At 45.5% G+C, this 16,939-nt stretch overlaps 1 protein-coding gene across 1 annotated transcript in view; it reads right to left on the bottom strand.

The window, feature by feature from the left end:
* Positions 1-16,939, bottom strand: part of Eepd1 (endonuclease/exonuclease/phosphatase family domain containing 1) — a 105,681-nt gene that overhangs the window by 39,279 nt on the left and 49,463 nt on the right. Inside the window, exon 3 of the mRNA XM_041656721.1 lies at positions 7,011-7,062. Coding sequence (XP_041512655.1) covers positions 7,011-7,062 — 52 coding nt within the window. The remainder of the gene's footprint in view (positions 1-7,010; positions 7,063-16,939) is intronic.

The following is a 16,939-nucleotide window of genomic DNA, read 5'->3' as shown; positions in this document are numbered from 1 at the left end:
CACGCACACAGACATACATGGGGATGTCAAATTCCTTGCCCCCACTCTCTTGCTGCTCCTGGGGAATGAAGTCAGATCTGTGTCTGTGTGTGTGTGTGTGCGCGCGCGTGTGTGTGTGCCATAGGCAAGCACTCTGCCACTGAGCTGCACCCCAGCCCCACCTCCTTTAAACAGACTCTAGAGTCTGGCCCACAATTCACCAAAACACTCCAAGGTCCAGCAGTAAGGTTGCTGGGTAGACCCCAGGGTGCTGGTTTTGAAAAGTGGAGTTGCCTGGCAGCTGGAAGCTGCAGCAAGCCTCTGTCAGAGTCAGACTCCACCATGGGGACTGTAACCTCCCCAGGGATCCCCATTTGTGCTCACTAGTCCTTTCAAAGAGAAGTGGTCAGCTTCCTGCCAGGCAAAGGATGGCAATGAGATTAATTATGACCACACACAGCTCTGCTCAAGGCAGCGAGAAAACAAACAACCTTCATAGATGTGCGAATACCAACGGCTCAACATGACCTTCACGCTAAGCTCCAACTAATGAGGAACTGAGTGAGAGAGGAAAACAACACCCAAGAGCTGAAGGAGCTCACACTGGTATTTTTAAAAGATGTGTTTCCCAGAAAGTATCTTAGTCCAGATGCAGGGTGTGGCTATTCCATGTGCTCCGTCATTCTATACATTCTTCACCAGCTATGTGACCGTCTGGATATGGAAGCCGGGCCAGTAGGTGGAGAGGTCCTTGCCTGAGTAACAAACCAGCCAGAGTCCCAGGAGAGATGAGCACCTCAGTACTCTTGGTCTTAGTGTGCTTTCTGGGAAATGTATAGGGTTGATTTCCATGGCTTTAAAAGTCTTCCTGGGTTGGAACATTTTGTGATTCCACACAGACCATTCAAGTGTAAAGTTTTCTAACTTTGCCCTCGTTGGTATAAAGTACAATTAGGGACAGAACAGCCACTGCACTGTCACACAAGCTACATTAACTGGAAGCCCAAATCACAACAGAAGCCACTGTGAAGGCGTGCAACAGAGACAAGGCTTTATCTAGTGCGTTTCCGTGAGTCTAAAACACCAATGACTGCCAGGAACCTAGCATCTTTAGCTTAGTCACGCACATCTATATGAAGATGGTTTGCCTCCTGTTCCTTCTGAAGATCTCTAGGGAACCATTAACTTCCAATTCCGACGTTGCTCAGCACTTGGGTCTGGCTGGAAGAGTGACTACTGTATCAGGTTTAATTTTTCTAACCCCAGGCTTGCTGGTAAAATGTCTATACACTCGTCATACATACAAAACACTTGGTGTGGCTTAGAGATCATTTGTTCGACCTACCAGAAAACTAAACAAAGAGCTGCATTTTAAGAGGGACACTTCACAGCAGCAGTAGCTGAGAGGGACAAAGGGTATCTTGCTGTCTAAAGTCTGGAAATGGCGGCGGGAGCGGAGGGTATGGCTTTTTCCTTAACATCTTCTAATGGCAACAGTAAGGCTCAAATTAAGCTTCTCAAGAGAGGAGGAGGCAACAGTGACAACGGGGAAAATGAACATGATAATGAATAGCATTCAGTGGCAGTGGTGGGGTAATTAGAAGCTGACACACTGGATTTTACTAATACATAGTCTCTTTGCTGCATAGTTATTCCAGTTAGTTCTCACAAAATCCCAACGATGTCCTTACAACTGTAACTTTGCACGCTGGAGGTGTAAAGGGGAAAAAAAGCACCTGAAGTTTGTGAGGTAACCTGCCCAGTAGTCCTCTCCCTGGTAAATAACCAAGCTGGATTCAAGCAGCCTATCCCCCTCGGAGCTCAGCTCCAGAAGACTGATCTTGGACTGATGACTAAGGGAAGGTCTAGAGAACTAGGGGTAGGTCAGACAGTGGGCTGGGTGGCCTGTGTCCCTGGTCCCTGGGAGGCTGGGGCCAAGATGGGCGTTGATCACAGCAAGTCAGCTGGTGGCCCCCCTCTAGACTGCCAGGGTTGAAGGTCATCTCTAGCCAAACTATTGTCTGCAGCCTTGCAGGAAGCTGTTTGAAAGGGTCATTGAAAAACGATCTTCTAAATCAAGCTGGAACAGTATTTTGATTTCCTTTCATGTGATGCCGCATTTCAACGCATTAGACGAGTCTGTTCTTAAATCCTGGAAAACAAGTCCCAGTGACTTGAGCTCAGGAAAACAAAAGGTCCAACACTCACAGCAAAAAATCACAAGCAGTTGACAAGCATCCTTCTTACTGTTCGTGGAACCTAAGTATTGTATGACATGAAACACACACACACGCGTGCGCGCGAGCACCCAAAATTTCTTTTTCAGAAAAATCTCACATGCTTTGTGATAAAATTCTCATGATTCTAATAATTTTTTAAAATAAATATAGATTGTTAATTTTATTTTACCTTACATTTAATTATTTTATATTTAATTTAATTTTAAACTTATTTTTAAAAGTAACTGGCTAATTGCTGTGCCTAATCTGAAAACAAGGCCTTGTATAGTGTTAAAAAAAACAAATTCAGAGCCATGACTTGCTAGATGTCCTTGGGTTTCTCCCCAACCCACAGCCCTAACTTAAGGCTGTGGCTCAGGCCTGTAACCCCAGCACTGGGGAGGCAGAGGCAGGATGATAACGGTACATGTGAGGACAGCCTTGTCTACAAAGTAGTAGTTCCAGGCCAGCTAATGCTCCACAGTAAAAACCTTTACCCTAGAAAACCAAACCAGCCGGGGGTGGGGGCGGGGAGAGTAGTCAAGAAGTCAAAACAGGAACTCTTGAAGTCTCTCCATTGGGGTCACCAGCGTTCACAACTCCTCTCTCATAGTGGTTCCCAACTTTCCTAAGGCTGTGACCTTTTAATACAGTTCCTCGTGTTACAGTGACCACAAACCATAAAGTTATTTCTTTGCTACTTCATAACTGCAATTTCGCTACTGCTGTGAATCGTGTTATAAATACGTGACACACAGGATATCGGATGTGCAACCCCAAAGGGGTCGCAACCCACAGGTTGAGGACCACTGTTCTACCGGCATGCTAGTTTTGACGCTAAATAGGACAGGTAAGTCACAAGGCCCCCAAAACCAGCAAGGAGCACTGGGAAAGTGGAGAAAATAAAGTCAGGGTAAAAAGACAAAATGTCCCCTTAGTACAATGTGGCCAGGAATCGGTCTGACAAGCAAGGCTCTAGAGTGTGAATTGGAAGGCACCATGGAAAACAAGACCAGAGGTGAGGAAGGGGACCCCACCTCCAGGAGGGTTTTCTGCCAGCTACAGAGTCACAGGGAGCTACCGCGTGGCTAGAAGCTGCCCCAGCTCTGGGTTCTGCAGACAGCAGGAAAACCTCAGCTAAAATATTAAGATCAGGATAACAATGGTTAACAGTAAAGGAACGAGCATAGGAAATCTCATTTTCTGAGACCTCCAAACACTGCCAATCTTTCATGTTATGTCTTACACAACTCAAGCCTTTACTGTTCAGATCTAACCTACCAGTGCCTGTGAGAGAAAACACCTTACTGAATCACTACCACCTTCAGAGATGGAGGCTTACACAAGCCGCTACTATTAGGACTGAAGTCACAGGTTCTGACATGGTGAAGTCTCAGGAATTCAGTGGCTGTAAACTCCAAAGGTAGGCTTCCATTTGAAGTCAGTGGGAAAACAGTGAAAGAGGTTTGAGGCTTGCAAGTTGTACTTCTGGGACCTCTCTTGGCTTCAGCTGTTACCAGCAGGACAAGTAAGTTATAAATGAGCTTTGAAGAGGCTGGGGACATGGTTCAGTGGGTAAGAGTGCTTTGCTTTGCCAGCATGAAGACCTGAGTTCAAATTCCAGGATCGACATAAAAAAGCCAGGCATGGCTGCACATGTCTGTAACCCTAACCCTGCATCAAAGACAGGCAGATCCCAGGAGCTTTGTGGACAACTGTCCAGTCTAGCAGAAATGGTGAAGTTATAATTCAGTGAGAGCCTGTCCCAAGGCAATAAGGCAGACAGTGATGGAGAGACTCCTCTCCCATTCTGCTCTGTCTTCTAAACAAGTATATGTGCTGGTGTACCCGTGTGCATGCCACACACAATGGGGGATTTACAAATAGATGGGTCAGCTCCTTTTCAGTCGCCCCCCCCCACATACCTCCCAAAGGAACTTCATTGGATATAAAAGGAAAATTTCTGCCCTCTTATAGGTTTCTGACTATCACAGGCTAGTCAATAATCACTGTGAAGATAGTAAATAATCCTCTCCTGAACAGTTCAGGAACCTGGGGTCTCTGCACAATGTGGCTCTGATTTAATGGGTCTGAGATAAGGGTCAGAATTCCACATCTTTAATGACCTTCCAGAGCTACTGATGCAGGGACAATACTTTGCATAGCAAAGCTGCATGCGGCTCTCTAGCCTTGACCAGGTGCAGAGGAATCTATCATCCACAAGCGGCTCTCTAGCCTTGACCAGGTGCAGAGGAATCTATCATCCGCAAGGCTCTTCAAGGAACATATCTTATTTCAACAAATCATTGAACCAGTCTTACTGAAGGGGGAAAGAAGGGGGGGGACTAATAGAGGCAATATACCACGTATCACTCAAAATCTAACTGGATACTAAGTGCAGAACTGCTGGCTGCTTCTGGGATTTTCTAAAAATGTTTACTACTTGCCCAGCACACAGAAACTTCCACAAACACGCTCATGATGAATGTGCAAGCATGAATATGCAGACAACTAACAGAAGAGGGAAGCGAACTGCGAGAATGTGGCCCCCATCAGTCCCTGTGCATACTCCAGTGGTCCGATAAAGTTTTCTGCTGGTCATCTGTCAAGATGAGATGATACAGACCACCATCGGGCTACTGAACGGGAGTAAGGGAGGACAAGGAGAACAGCTGGAGGTGGGGACAAAGGAAGCAGTCCGTACAGATGCCACCTTCTGGAGACCTCAGACCCAGGTGGCCCACTCAGCACCTTTACCTAGACTGCTCACTTAACTCTTTTCCAAACCTCTGTGAATTAGGGATTACAGTTTTCATTTTACAGCTGGGAACCTGAGGCACAGAGGAGAAACAACACAAGATAATTCAGGAAGGAAGGAGAAGGCAGGCTTTGGAGCAGAGCCATAGAAGCCTGGTTCCCAGGAGGCACAATGGCTCACTGGCTGGCAGTCAGCCACAGCAAGCCTGACACCACTGCTCTGATCCGTTTTGCAGGTCCTGGTCGCCTGAATCGGCCTGGCTACGTGACCTCTCTAAATTGGACAGTAGTCATGTCAAAGATATAACTGGTATTTTTGGTGCCTGTATTTTTATTATACGGATGCACTGACTGTGGAGGCTCCATGTGTGGCAAGATTTTCTTTCTAGCTTTTCAAAGGCAGGAGGTAAAGCAAATGGGTGTAGTGACTACCACTACAAAGACAAAAATGGAGAGGGTCTTTTAAACAGTTTCAACATACAAAGAACCCTCATATGCCTGTTTATACAAAAGGTTCAATGGTCTCTATTCTACCCATTCTGTGTATCTCCTCCCCCGATAGATAGATAGACAGATACATACATACATACATACATACATACATACATGACAGATATAGATATGGATAGACATCCCTCCCTTTTCCTCTCTCCCATTTCCTCTTCCCTTCTTCCCCTCCCTCTCCCCTCTCCCCCATCTCTCTTTCTCTCCATTGTCTTTGGAATCTTTTCAGAATGATCAATAAGATCCGTTCCTATATTCCTTCCCGTGATTCCTAAAGACCAGGCCATTCTCTTACATGATCACAAACAAGTCATCAGCTTCAGGAAAAGTTACTGTTCATTTAGTCCCTTTATCTAATCTACCATCTACAACCAAGGCTGCCATTTGGCCCATTGATAGCTTTTGTAGTCATCACAGTATGTTTTAATAGCTGCATGTATATGAAGAATTGATATGAATAATTAAGAATTAATATGAGCAGAGTGTGTGGGCGTCCAGAGAGCCATTTGGCCCCAGTAACTCAGTTGCCTCGCACATTGCCTTTCTAAGATCCAGTGGAAGCACGGTCCCTGCTTCCCCTATCATGGAAAAGAGGCCAAGGGGAGCCTCAGAGCTTGGGTCATTCCCAGAGCACTGCTCAGTGCTGACTTTAAAGACTTTCTCCCTTCCCATACCAAGAGACTGAGCACTAATCTAAACATTTTAAACTCCTAAAATAAATACCATTTGGATGTTTATCTCTCTAAACACTCACTTTTATGTCAACCTACAGACTACAATCAACACCCGCAACTACGGTGGTAGGAGAGTCCTGAGCTAGGCCAGGGGAGTGTACTGCAAGAGTACGATAGGTCCCTCAATGGCATTTTAGGGCCTGACCTCTGCAGCACCAGCCTAGCCTGCGTTGCTGAACCCATTCCTCCTTACACCTAGAACCCCAACCCACAAGCAAAAGACTGTCAGTGCCAGGGTTGGCCTCAACAGGGAAGGCAAAAAGGCACCAATATTACCTCCCAGGTGAGCGGGTGATTTCCCAGGCTTCAGCAACAGCCTAAAATGATGCACCATCACAACAATGTCTGTTCAACAGTGAAGCCGCCGTTTCAGAAAGGGAACTATGGGGTTCAGATCCTCACACTTCCCCTGGGTTCCTTTGCCTTGGGCTGGTTACTGAGAGTGGCTGGACCTCAATCCCTTCATCCACACACTCAGATAATCAAACATGCAGCAGAAAGGAATGGACAGCAAGCTTGAAGGCTAGCACGTGGGAGGCCTCGTTCTTGTTTCTGCTGCTTAGAAGCACAAGAAACCTTCTTCTGAAGGTGGCCTGGCTTGCGACAAGCAAGCCTCTGCTAGCCGCAGAGTCTGGAAGGAACAGGGCAAGTTTAGGTCTGTAAGTGTGAATGGAGCATGCCTGGAAGTTTTGACTGAGAGTCTGCAAGGCTCACTGCCTGTGGGAAGTACAAAGAAGCAGGACCCTTCCGTAGTAAGTGCTGCCTCTGGTCGGGGATCAGAATTTTGCTTGTGTGGCAGGAAGAACAAAATATTTACCTTTTCCAGGGCCTCTTTGTCAAGCAGCTCTTGCACAGCTAGAAGTTTGATGCTGTAAGACAAAAATGAAAGCAGCGCATGAAACAAGTCATTTCGTGTTACCACCCATCATCCCACAGGGCACAAGAGTAAGCATGTGAACTCTCAGCCCCTCTTTCTACGTCGCATCCTACCTCAAGGTGCCTCTTCTGTTGTTTCTTTCTTTGATTCCAAATGACTGTTCCAAATACACTTAAAGTGTTTCCAAACTCTAAAAGTAACTTCATCACAAGGTTATACACTTCTATTTTCAGTAGACGTTGAAAGTCAGCCCTTGAAAAGGATTTGCACACCAATGTTCACACTATTCCTCATAACCCAAAGATGGAAACAGCCCAAATATAAATCAGCAGACTAAATGAACAAATGCAAATGCAAGCTGGTGTGTGTGTGTGTGTGTGTGTGTGTGTGTGTGTGTGTGTTATTCATCCTTAAAAGGAAGGGTATTCTAATACCTACAACATAGATCATAGATGTACCTTGAAGACATGCTAAGTGAAATAAGTCAGAGACAAAAGATTTAACTTACATGAGGTACTAAGAGTAGCCGAGAGGATACAGACAGAAAGAGGAGTGGTTCTTTCCCAGGGTTATGGGTGAGGGGGTGGAGAGCTATTGCTCATGCGGTATGGCACTTCTGTGTAGGATGAAGAGAAAGTTCTGGAGTTAGACGGTGGTGATGGCTACACAACAGTGCAAACATGCTGCTACCACAAAAATGTGGGCTTAATGACTGATGGTTAAATGGTAAATTTTGTTATATACATTTATCACAAAACATCCTTACAGTGACTGAGAACTGTTTCATACAAAGAGCTTGGGTAAGTTCCAAGGAATGTACGAATTCAACAGTTACTCGTGTTCAAATTAATCTGCACTCACAACTCTTTCTGTGATGCTGGACAAATAGTAATCACCATGCACTGCTCACCGTGTGCCCCACTGTGTGTCTGAGGCACCGATGGTGACTCACTGTGTTCCCACTGTGTGCCCCACTGTGTGCCCCACTGTGTGCCTGAGGTTGGGAATGAGCATGACTTAGGACATGCTGCCTCCCTGTGAGGAATTCAAGGCTGCTTGGAAGCCAAGGTCACATCAGGATATAAAGTGAAATGTGCCAACTGGATGCGCAGAGCTACTAAGGGAACCCTGGCTCCACAGAGAGCATAGGGGGCCTTCTGAAGGGACCAAAATAGCCTTGAGAGGTGAGAAATAGGGATGAATGCTATCTGTAGAGCAGTGGCTCTTAACCTGTGGGTCGAAGCCCCTTTGGCAAACCTCTATCTCCAAAAAAACTTAAAATTCATAACAGCAGCAAAATTACAGTTATGAAATAGCAACAAAAATATAAGTCACCACAATATGAGGAACTGTATTAAAGGGTTACAGTATTAGGAAGGTTGAAAACCGCTGCTGTAGAGGAATACCCAAAGACATCAAGAGGAGTGGGTAGGAACCCAGTTTCTAAGTTAAGGTCTGGAGCCTTGACTACAACCAGCGACTGAGGTGACAGAATCCAGCAGTGGATGTAGATTATAGGACAATGCTTTCTTTAATGATCTAACTGCTTCTAACACTTCTGTGGGCAGATGCATGAGAATCCAGACATGGTTTGGAGAAGAGTTGGGTGGTAACATTCCATCCCCAAGGCTGATGTACCTGTTTGCAGTCACTGGACATTGTGGCCCACACTTTACAGGTGGTGCGTAGCAGAGGGGGACCCTGATTGCACACACAGCTGCTCACGGGGATAATGCCACTGAAGGCTCACCAGCTCTCATAAACTTCTTCCCACTCTTGATACAACTAAGCAAGGGCATCTTACCAACGCAATGGCTTATCTTACTAGCAGGTCCAGGAAAGGCAACTGGTGCCTTCACGGCCTATAAGAAGCCTACCGCTACCTCCATCCACAGTTTGGCAAAGATAGGTGCTAAAAGACTGCCTCGGGGTATTTTCTCCACTACCCACGACTTCTCTTCCATCCACTGGGCAGATTTGTTTCCACTATTTCTCAGACTTAGGGGACACTTGTGTGGCTGTTCCCAAACAGCTTTACTGGTCAACCAAGGCAGAGGATTTCTACATAAACGCTGTTGTACTCAGGATACTTAGTGCTCTACTCTCTTTAAAGTTTTCATTTATGTTCTCCCAGCTACCGAAGCACTTTTAGGCCAAGGGCTTAGATGTTCTTGCCCATAGCTACACTTGTAATGTCTACAACTGACATGTGTAAAACATTCAAGGAGCATTTGCAACTTCATGGGCCAAGAGGCCTGAGGGCCACGTTACTTTGAAATCTTCTACATTCCAGTACGAACGAGTCAAACGCCAAGGCATGCCTCGGTTTCTCCGTCTGAGAAAACAAAGGAGGTGATGGGACAAGTTTACCCTGGGCAAAAGCTACTAAACATGGTTGTGTAACTGACTGTTGCTATAAAACAGACCCAGTGGCAGCTCAAAGCCATTAGTCCCTTCTCAGCACATTCTCACTACCAAAGCAAAGAGTCTAGGCTAGAAATGTGGGCAGCAATGTACGCGCTAAGTTAGGAGTATCCAGTCATAGCTCAAGTTACAGAAGCTTAAATTGCCTCTGAAATAACTACTGGAAAACAGTTACTGTGGAGGGACATGGTAAACAGCCTCCTGTTCCTGCGTGTTTGTGATCACAGGGTCTAATCAAGTGTCAAATATCAGAGAGGTGGAAGCTGTTCAACTTTTCCTCCCCATCCACAAAGGCATCACATTCAACCTACTGAGGAGCACCAAGGGAAATCTCTGGAAGAAAAATGAAATTAAAATAACCTCCATCCACTCCAGGCTACTACTCCCCACTCTATAGAACAGGTGTGGCATTGGCGTGGCTCCTCTCCAATCATCCCTGTCCCCTTTTACCTCTTTCCATGGGGCTTCCCACCGCTGAACTTCAATTGAACTTCAGAATCCTTCTCTGTACCCCAGCAAGCCATGGGCAATCTATCAAACCCACTTAATATCTACTCTGAAACCAATACTAGCATTAGTATCATTGGGAAAGGGCAGAACGAAACAGACATGCTCACACTTAAAAGCCCAACCCGAGATGGGGGGCGGGGAGTGATGATGATGAGATACTCAATCTAGAGACAGTTTGTGTCTCACCCCAGGAGCAGGGCAAGTGTGCAGCTGCCTACCCCAGGGGTTGCTACATGGAACCCTTCAGAAAGCTGTGGCTCTTACTCCTGAGACCTACAAGCACTGAAGGGACCCTTAGATGTCCCTTTAGGCACTGTTAAATCTAATATTGGGTGCTCAAGTCTCCATTATTTTTATCAGTACTGATGATATCCAATCTTCTAACTCACCTGGCACACTCTGGGAAGAGATTTCACACACATTTAGGGGCAGCAAACCTAGTTACCAAAGCTTCCATTTGACACCATCTCACTTCATACTTGGGAAGATCATTTTCTGATACGTTGTTTTCAGTTCTGCCCCTTCTCTATCCCTCCTTCTTTCTGCTACTTTTGCAAAGAAACACTACAGGTTTCCTGCTGTAGAAATTGCATCATGCTTGGGGGTGGGGGAGCACATGTGAGCACGTATTTGGCCCTGCCTTCAAGAGCTGAAAGGGATGAAGAAAGACGCTGCTTAGGTACATGCTCAGAGGCAGGAGTGTGGATTATTTAGACTCTCTCTCAGGCTCCAAACTGGATCCAGGCCTGAGCGCATGTCTGTGCGTGGCCTGACACCTAGTCAGCATTCTCTGAGATCAGCAGAGGCCAGACAGATGCACAGGAAAACAAGCAGTCTGTCCCGTGTCTGCACCCCACTTAGGGAAGAGAGGGAAAGTACAGAAAATCAGCTAGCAGCACTGATAGGATTCAAAAAAGACAACCTCCGTGGCAAGTCCTGAAGACAAGCAACACTTAGAAGCACCTAGAATACACACAGTTAACTTTTGCCACATAAGCCTCAAGGAAGCCACGTGCGGGGTAGGAGAGGATGCTGTCTTTTTCAGCAGGGCAACATCTGGCACAGGGAGGTCTCTAAGAGGATTAGAAGAGGCAGTGGGGAAGAGTGCTGAGTATGCTCCCACAGTGGAAAAAAACCTCAGAGATAAGCCGGGGGCAGCTGCAATCTGAGTGGCTTGGAGCCATAGACTGAACAGACCTCAGTCACCCAAGGGCAAGGCACTCCATAGAACCTACAACAGTTTTTTTTTAAGTGTTTGAGAATTTTATACACAAGTAGTGTATTTACATCATTTCTAACCCCCTCCACCCCATCCAACTCCTCCCAAGCCCAATTCCCTCTCAGATTCTTAACCTCTTCTTTACTTATTATTGTTTTATACATGCATATACACGTATGTATACATACAAACACATAATGAGTCCACTGAGTGTTGCTCATATGTATACGTGTGAAGGGCTGACCTCTTGAGATTGGATAATCTATCAGGGGCTCAATCTACCAGATAGAAGACTCTCAACAGTCATTAATCTCATGTAGCTCTCATCCAAGGTGGTATAGTGTGAGACCTCCCCCCCACACATTGCAATGTGAATTGGTATTATCATTGTACTGCTTTTGTTCAAGCAACCTTATTGCTGGGACCCCATGGGTGTAGCCATGGAATATATATAACATATATAACAGACACTATATCACAGCAGACACTCTGGTCCTCTGGATCTTACAGTCTTTCTGCCTCCTTTTCTACAATGTTCCCTGAGCCTCAAGTGTAAAGGCTATACAGGGGCTAAAACACATTGTTGTCTAGAGACCGGTATACATTCAGGGAGATTATACCCTAGTAAGAGGAAGACCAGAGTCAAGAACCACAGTGTGTAGGACAGAATGGCATGTGATAAATCCATGATGACATATGAACAAAACATTTAAGACTCCTGTTTTACACATCAAGCACTCCTGGGAGACACTGAGAAGCAAGGGTGGCCTTTGCCTTACAGCACCTGTTTGATAAAAGAACCAGATAATCCTATCAGCCACAAGGCCAGCATTCCCCAGGTCAAATGTACTATACAGCTCACTAGAAGGACACCAAGGCCAAGGGGATCCTTTTGTTTTGTTTTGTTTTGTTTTGTTTTGTTTTGTTTGAGACAGGGTCTCACTATGTTACTTAGGCTAGCTTGAACTCATGATTCTCCTGCCTCATCCTCCTGAGTATGAACTATAATCTCAGCAGGGTTTTTTGACAAATATGAGAAATGAGTGGATATGAGAAAGCCAAGAGAAACTCCCCTCAATTTCTGGATTAAAACTGGCAACTGGAGGGAATGCATAGTTAGAGAGGAAAGGGGAGATGGAGAATGGTGACTTATATCTGGAATACTCTGACACTTAGGTCTTGCGGCCTTGGAGTACTGTATGAGACAGTACCTGGCTATAACTCAGCAAGTCCTGGGCTCTAGAGTTGGACAACGGGGTAGGAAGATGGTGTCAAATGAGTGAGCTTCCTCAGGAGGATAAACACAGAGAACAGTCAACAGCAGATGCCCTAAGCCATAACCATTTTTTATATTCATTTGTTTTCTATGTGCATGTATATGTGTGTGCTGTGTCTGTGTGAACCATACATGCATGCAGAAGCGCAGGGAGGTCTGAGGAGATGTCAGATCCCCTGGAACTGAAGTTAGGCAATTGTGTGGGTTCCATACAGGTATTGAGAATCAAACCCTTAACTGCTAAGTCACAGCCATTTAAGAGGTAGAAAGGCACACAGTATGGCAATATACAATGTTGATATAATCCCGGCACTTGAGAGGATGAGGCCAGGAGGGAAGCTATTTCTGCATCAGCCAGCCCTGCAGAGTAAGATAATGCAGCCTGAGCTACAAAGTGAGAACCTGTCAAACAAAAATAAAAAAACAAAAAACACCAATAAAACTTCTTTTTGAGAGCAGGGAGGACTTCCAGGAAAGTGGAGGGAAGACCCTGAGCCCAATACCCATCTCACACTTTAGAGAACAAAGATTGGTACCCAGAGAGAGACTCCAGGGAGTGATTATGCTATAATTCAGGGGACCAGAAGTAGACAGGAGTAAAAAGGGAGACACATTCTGTGCTCTCCTAATATAGCTAGCCTTGTCCAGGAGTGGAGCTTGGGGCTCTCACATTCTATCTGTCTCTATCCTACCCCAATCCCTTTTGCTTCTCTTAAAGATTTTGTTTGCTTTGTTGCTGTTATTGTTTGGTTTCTTTTTAGACAGGATTTCACTTCATAGCCTAAGCTGTGTTATGTGGCATAGCCTCATACTTGCTTTTGCCAAGCATCCTGCCTCAGCCTCCCAGGTGCTGGGATGACAAGAGTAAGCCACCATCCTCAGTCCCTGCCTTGATAAAATCAAAGAACTCAGTTTTGCTCAGAATATGTGATCAACCTTTGCATATTAGGGCAGAATAAAAGATTCCAGAGAGTTCTAAAGAGTTCCCCCAGGGCAATTCTATATCATAATACAACATTGCCACAGTCTCCTCTGCAAGGAAAAAGGAGAAGACTGTGAGAACTTTCCACTTCAGGAGCCTTTACCAAACCATAGAGAATCCTGTAGTCCCAATACATCCATCGTGTTAACTTTGGGATCCAGAGGAGGACGAGCCCCTGCCTTAGCAGAGGGAGGCTATAACAGGCCCTTGACAGGAAGCTCCCCGCAAGGGCAAGAGAAGGAAGGGGGTGAAGATGCAGCCACAGCCAGGCCTGGTGACCACACATCAGAGCCACTCTATTCCTCTCCCCTGTATAGTGCTTAGGAAGTTGAACAAGTCAAGGTCAGAAACAAAGCCAAGCCAGTTGCCCAGGCTCTCCTCCCTTCCCCTTCTGAGGAGGCTCCATATGAGCAAGGTCATGAAGGTCTCCAAGCTTCAGAAGAGGCCATGAATGTAACAGGCAGACATGTTTTCTCTGACGTTTAACTTTTTCCCACCACTGGGAAACAGGGATGCCAGCCCCTGCTGGAGAGCAGACTTCTCTGAGAGAAGGCACAGGCCCTGCCGTCCTCAGGCATAGCTGTTGTTACTGCCAACAAACAAAGCTGAATGCTACTGCATACCTCAGCTCGAGAACAATCAGCACACAATTCAGCCTGCAGCCTTTGCCCTTGGGAGTCCACAGAACAGTCTGGTCCTCCTCTAAGGACTGTCCCCAGAGTTTTTATTCCATTTTCAGGTTTTCAACTACTTGAGTTCATTATCATAATTTCTATTTTTTTTAGAAATTTATTTGGTTTACTAATACTTTCAAATTTTGAGCAAACTACCCTACTAGAACAAACTCTTCATTCAAATCTACTCCCCCTTCTTCACTGTTTCACTTATGAAACTATTTTTTTTTTTATCTTGAGAGCTGTGTTTAGGGCTAGCAATATGGCTTGGTGAGTGAAGGTGCTTTGCTGTGGAAGGTGCAGTCTCTGATTTCGACCGCCAGAGCCCACGTAAAGGTTACGGTAGGAAGAAATGATGGCACAAAGTCGTCTTCTGACTGCTACGCGCGCACACGCTGTGGTTAAGGCAAGCCCCTACCCATGCACACACACGAATAATAAATGAAGAGTTTTTTTTAAAGAACTAAGTTTGTGAGAATGCAGTCTACAGATAGCTGGAGCTGGCACTGGCACCACCCTGTCCCCAAACAATAACTTGTTTGTCATCCAAAGGAAGAGGGGGTGTGTGTGTGTTGGGGGGGGGGGTGCCTTATTTCCTTGAAATTAAATATGTGAATTTCCCCGTCATTTCTGTTTTTAAAAATATCAAGGGGGTTGTTTGTTTGTTTCTCTGCTCTATTTTTTTTTAATCTTATTTCCTCCAGAGGGGTCACTGCAATGATAAAAAATTAGTTGGCGATAATGCTTCCCCTTATTCTAGTCAACCTGGTGGTGGTGGAGGTGGTTCTGGTGAGTGTGTGTGCGCGCGTGTGTGCGCATGTGCGTGTGTGTGTGTGTGTGTGTGTGTGCGTGTTTTACCACTCACATAATTTAAATTTTTAATTTTTTGAGAATTTCATGAGTACTGTATTTGTATCACTTCCATCCCTTCTTCCCTGCCCCTTCAACTCCTCTGCATTCCCCTCACTCCCTCTCCAAGCCATGGCCTCTTCCTCTTCAGTTATTATTGTTACATATGTGTGCGCATATAAAACCTATGGCGATCATTTCGTGTCACTCATGTGTTTAGGGCTGACCACTCGGGACTAGATACTCTGCCAAGGAACTTAACTGAAGAAAACTGGCCCTTTCTTTCTCATCACCCACTAATTGCCATTAGCTCTTCATCAAGGGCGGGGCCTCATGAACATCTCCCTATGCTCACTGGCGCATTGACTGGTATTATCATCATGTAGGCCTTTCGTAGGCCACCATAGTCTTTAGATTTCATGGGTGCAGCAACCCTGTCACATCTAGAAAACATAATATCACAGCTCTTAACAGTCTTTTCTGCCCCCTCTTCCTAGGTGTTTTTTGTTTTTGTTTTTGTTTTCTTTTGTACTTATTGTGTTCAGAAATTACTTGTTTCCATATCAATAAGCATAATAGAGCCCCACATGAAGACACTTCAGTCAAGGGTGGCCTGCGTATGCACCAGTGTTCCCATACGACTTTATTTCCAATGCTTTTGGAGCCTACGCAGTCTGTATGAGTGCATTCTCTAATGCACGTACAATAAGGAAATCACCTCATGACTCACTTCTCCAAATGTATCTGCGTTGCTAAGTGATACATGTCTATCGTTGGGTTTGTGGACTTTTTTTCTCTAATTCTAATGTGCCATACAGGATGTACCCTGTACATTTTTCACTTTTTAAAGCACAGTAGGTCGTGGGTGCTATGTGCAGCTTGCTACTTATTTAAGTTGTCCTAGACACCCTGGAGATAGGCCTTTCCAATGACTACAAATGCCACTCTCCTTTTGTTGCTCCTTATTTAGGTTCCAGGTTAGTATATATGAGACCTTTGGATGGAACCAGGGCAAGGTGGCCAGGGCTCACACTAAGTCTTTATCTGCAAGGTCAGGGTCTCTGGCTGCTGGAGGTTCCACATCTCAAGCAAGCAGGCTTTATCGAGTTTAGTGTAGATAAATACAAAGACATAGCAGACAAGAACAGCTCGTCCTGAAGGACCGGAGTCAAAGGCATCCACAACTGTGGTTCCATGGGACAAACAACAGAGCCCCGCACAAGTGAGGGCTTCCAGTGTGCTGCCTCTCTTAATCACAACCACTAACAAATTCTCCTTCCTAGCCAATAAAAAGATAAAGCCGATATACATGCAATGATAGCACTAGTGGGGAAAAAGCAGGATTGTGGGTTGGGGTCAGCAGGGGGCTGCGCAGCAAGTGACATTTCAGAGTATTTGTTCTGATCTCCTTTACCTCTTTGCTTTTATTTCTCAAAGGTTTGAACAGTTCGAAAACATCTGTTTGGAGATCTACAAGTGTTAGCTCTAAGTTTCTTCAGCGTGGTGCAGGGAGTAAGACACGAGGGTTAAAGTCAGTGTGAGTGGCGCTGCCTCCTGCTTGCAGCATTTCAGGAAGCTCGGGAGCTCTGGAGAAGGTGAAGAGAGACCAGCACATACTTCGGTGGTTCTGAGCAGGGACTCGGGTTAACACTGCATGTGGCTCCTAGGAAGCATCCACCACACAGGTGGGTGTAAACACTCATGCTACTCTGGGACTTTCTTTAGTCATTAGCACTTCTGAAGCTGAGAAAGGACTATTTGAGGGAAAGACAAGCAGCATAAAGAGTTTCATCTCCTCTCCCCTTGTGGATTTCCATTATAAGATTTGGGATTGTTTTTGAAACTCAATTGTGCCGCTCTTACTCAAGGACTCTATAGATGACATTATGTTGCAATGTTAGAAGGCTGGGTGTGACTGTGGACAGGCCTCCCACA

The sequence above is a fragment of the Microtus oregoni genome, unplaced genomic scaffold, assembly GCF_018167655.1.
Source record: "Microtus oregoni isolate MIOR12 unplaced genomic scaffold, Mior012 000008F_ref0000371, whole genome shotgun sequence".
Lineage (NCBI taxonomy): Eukaryota > Metazoa > Chordata > Mammalia > Rodentia > Cricetidae > Microtus > Microtus oregoni.
This window is presented reverse-complemented; position numbering and strand designations above follow the sequence as displayed.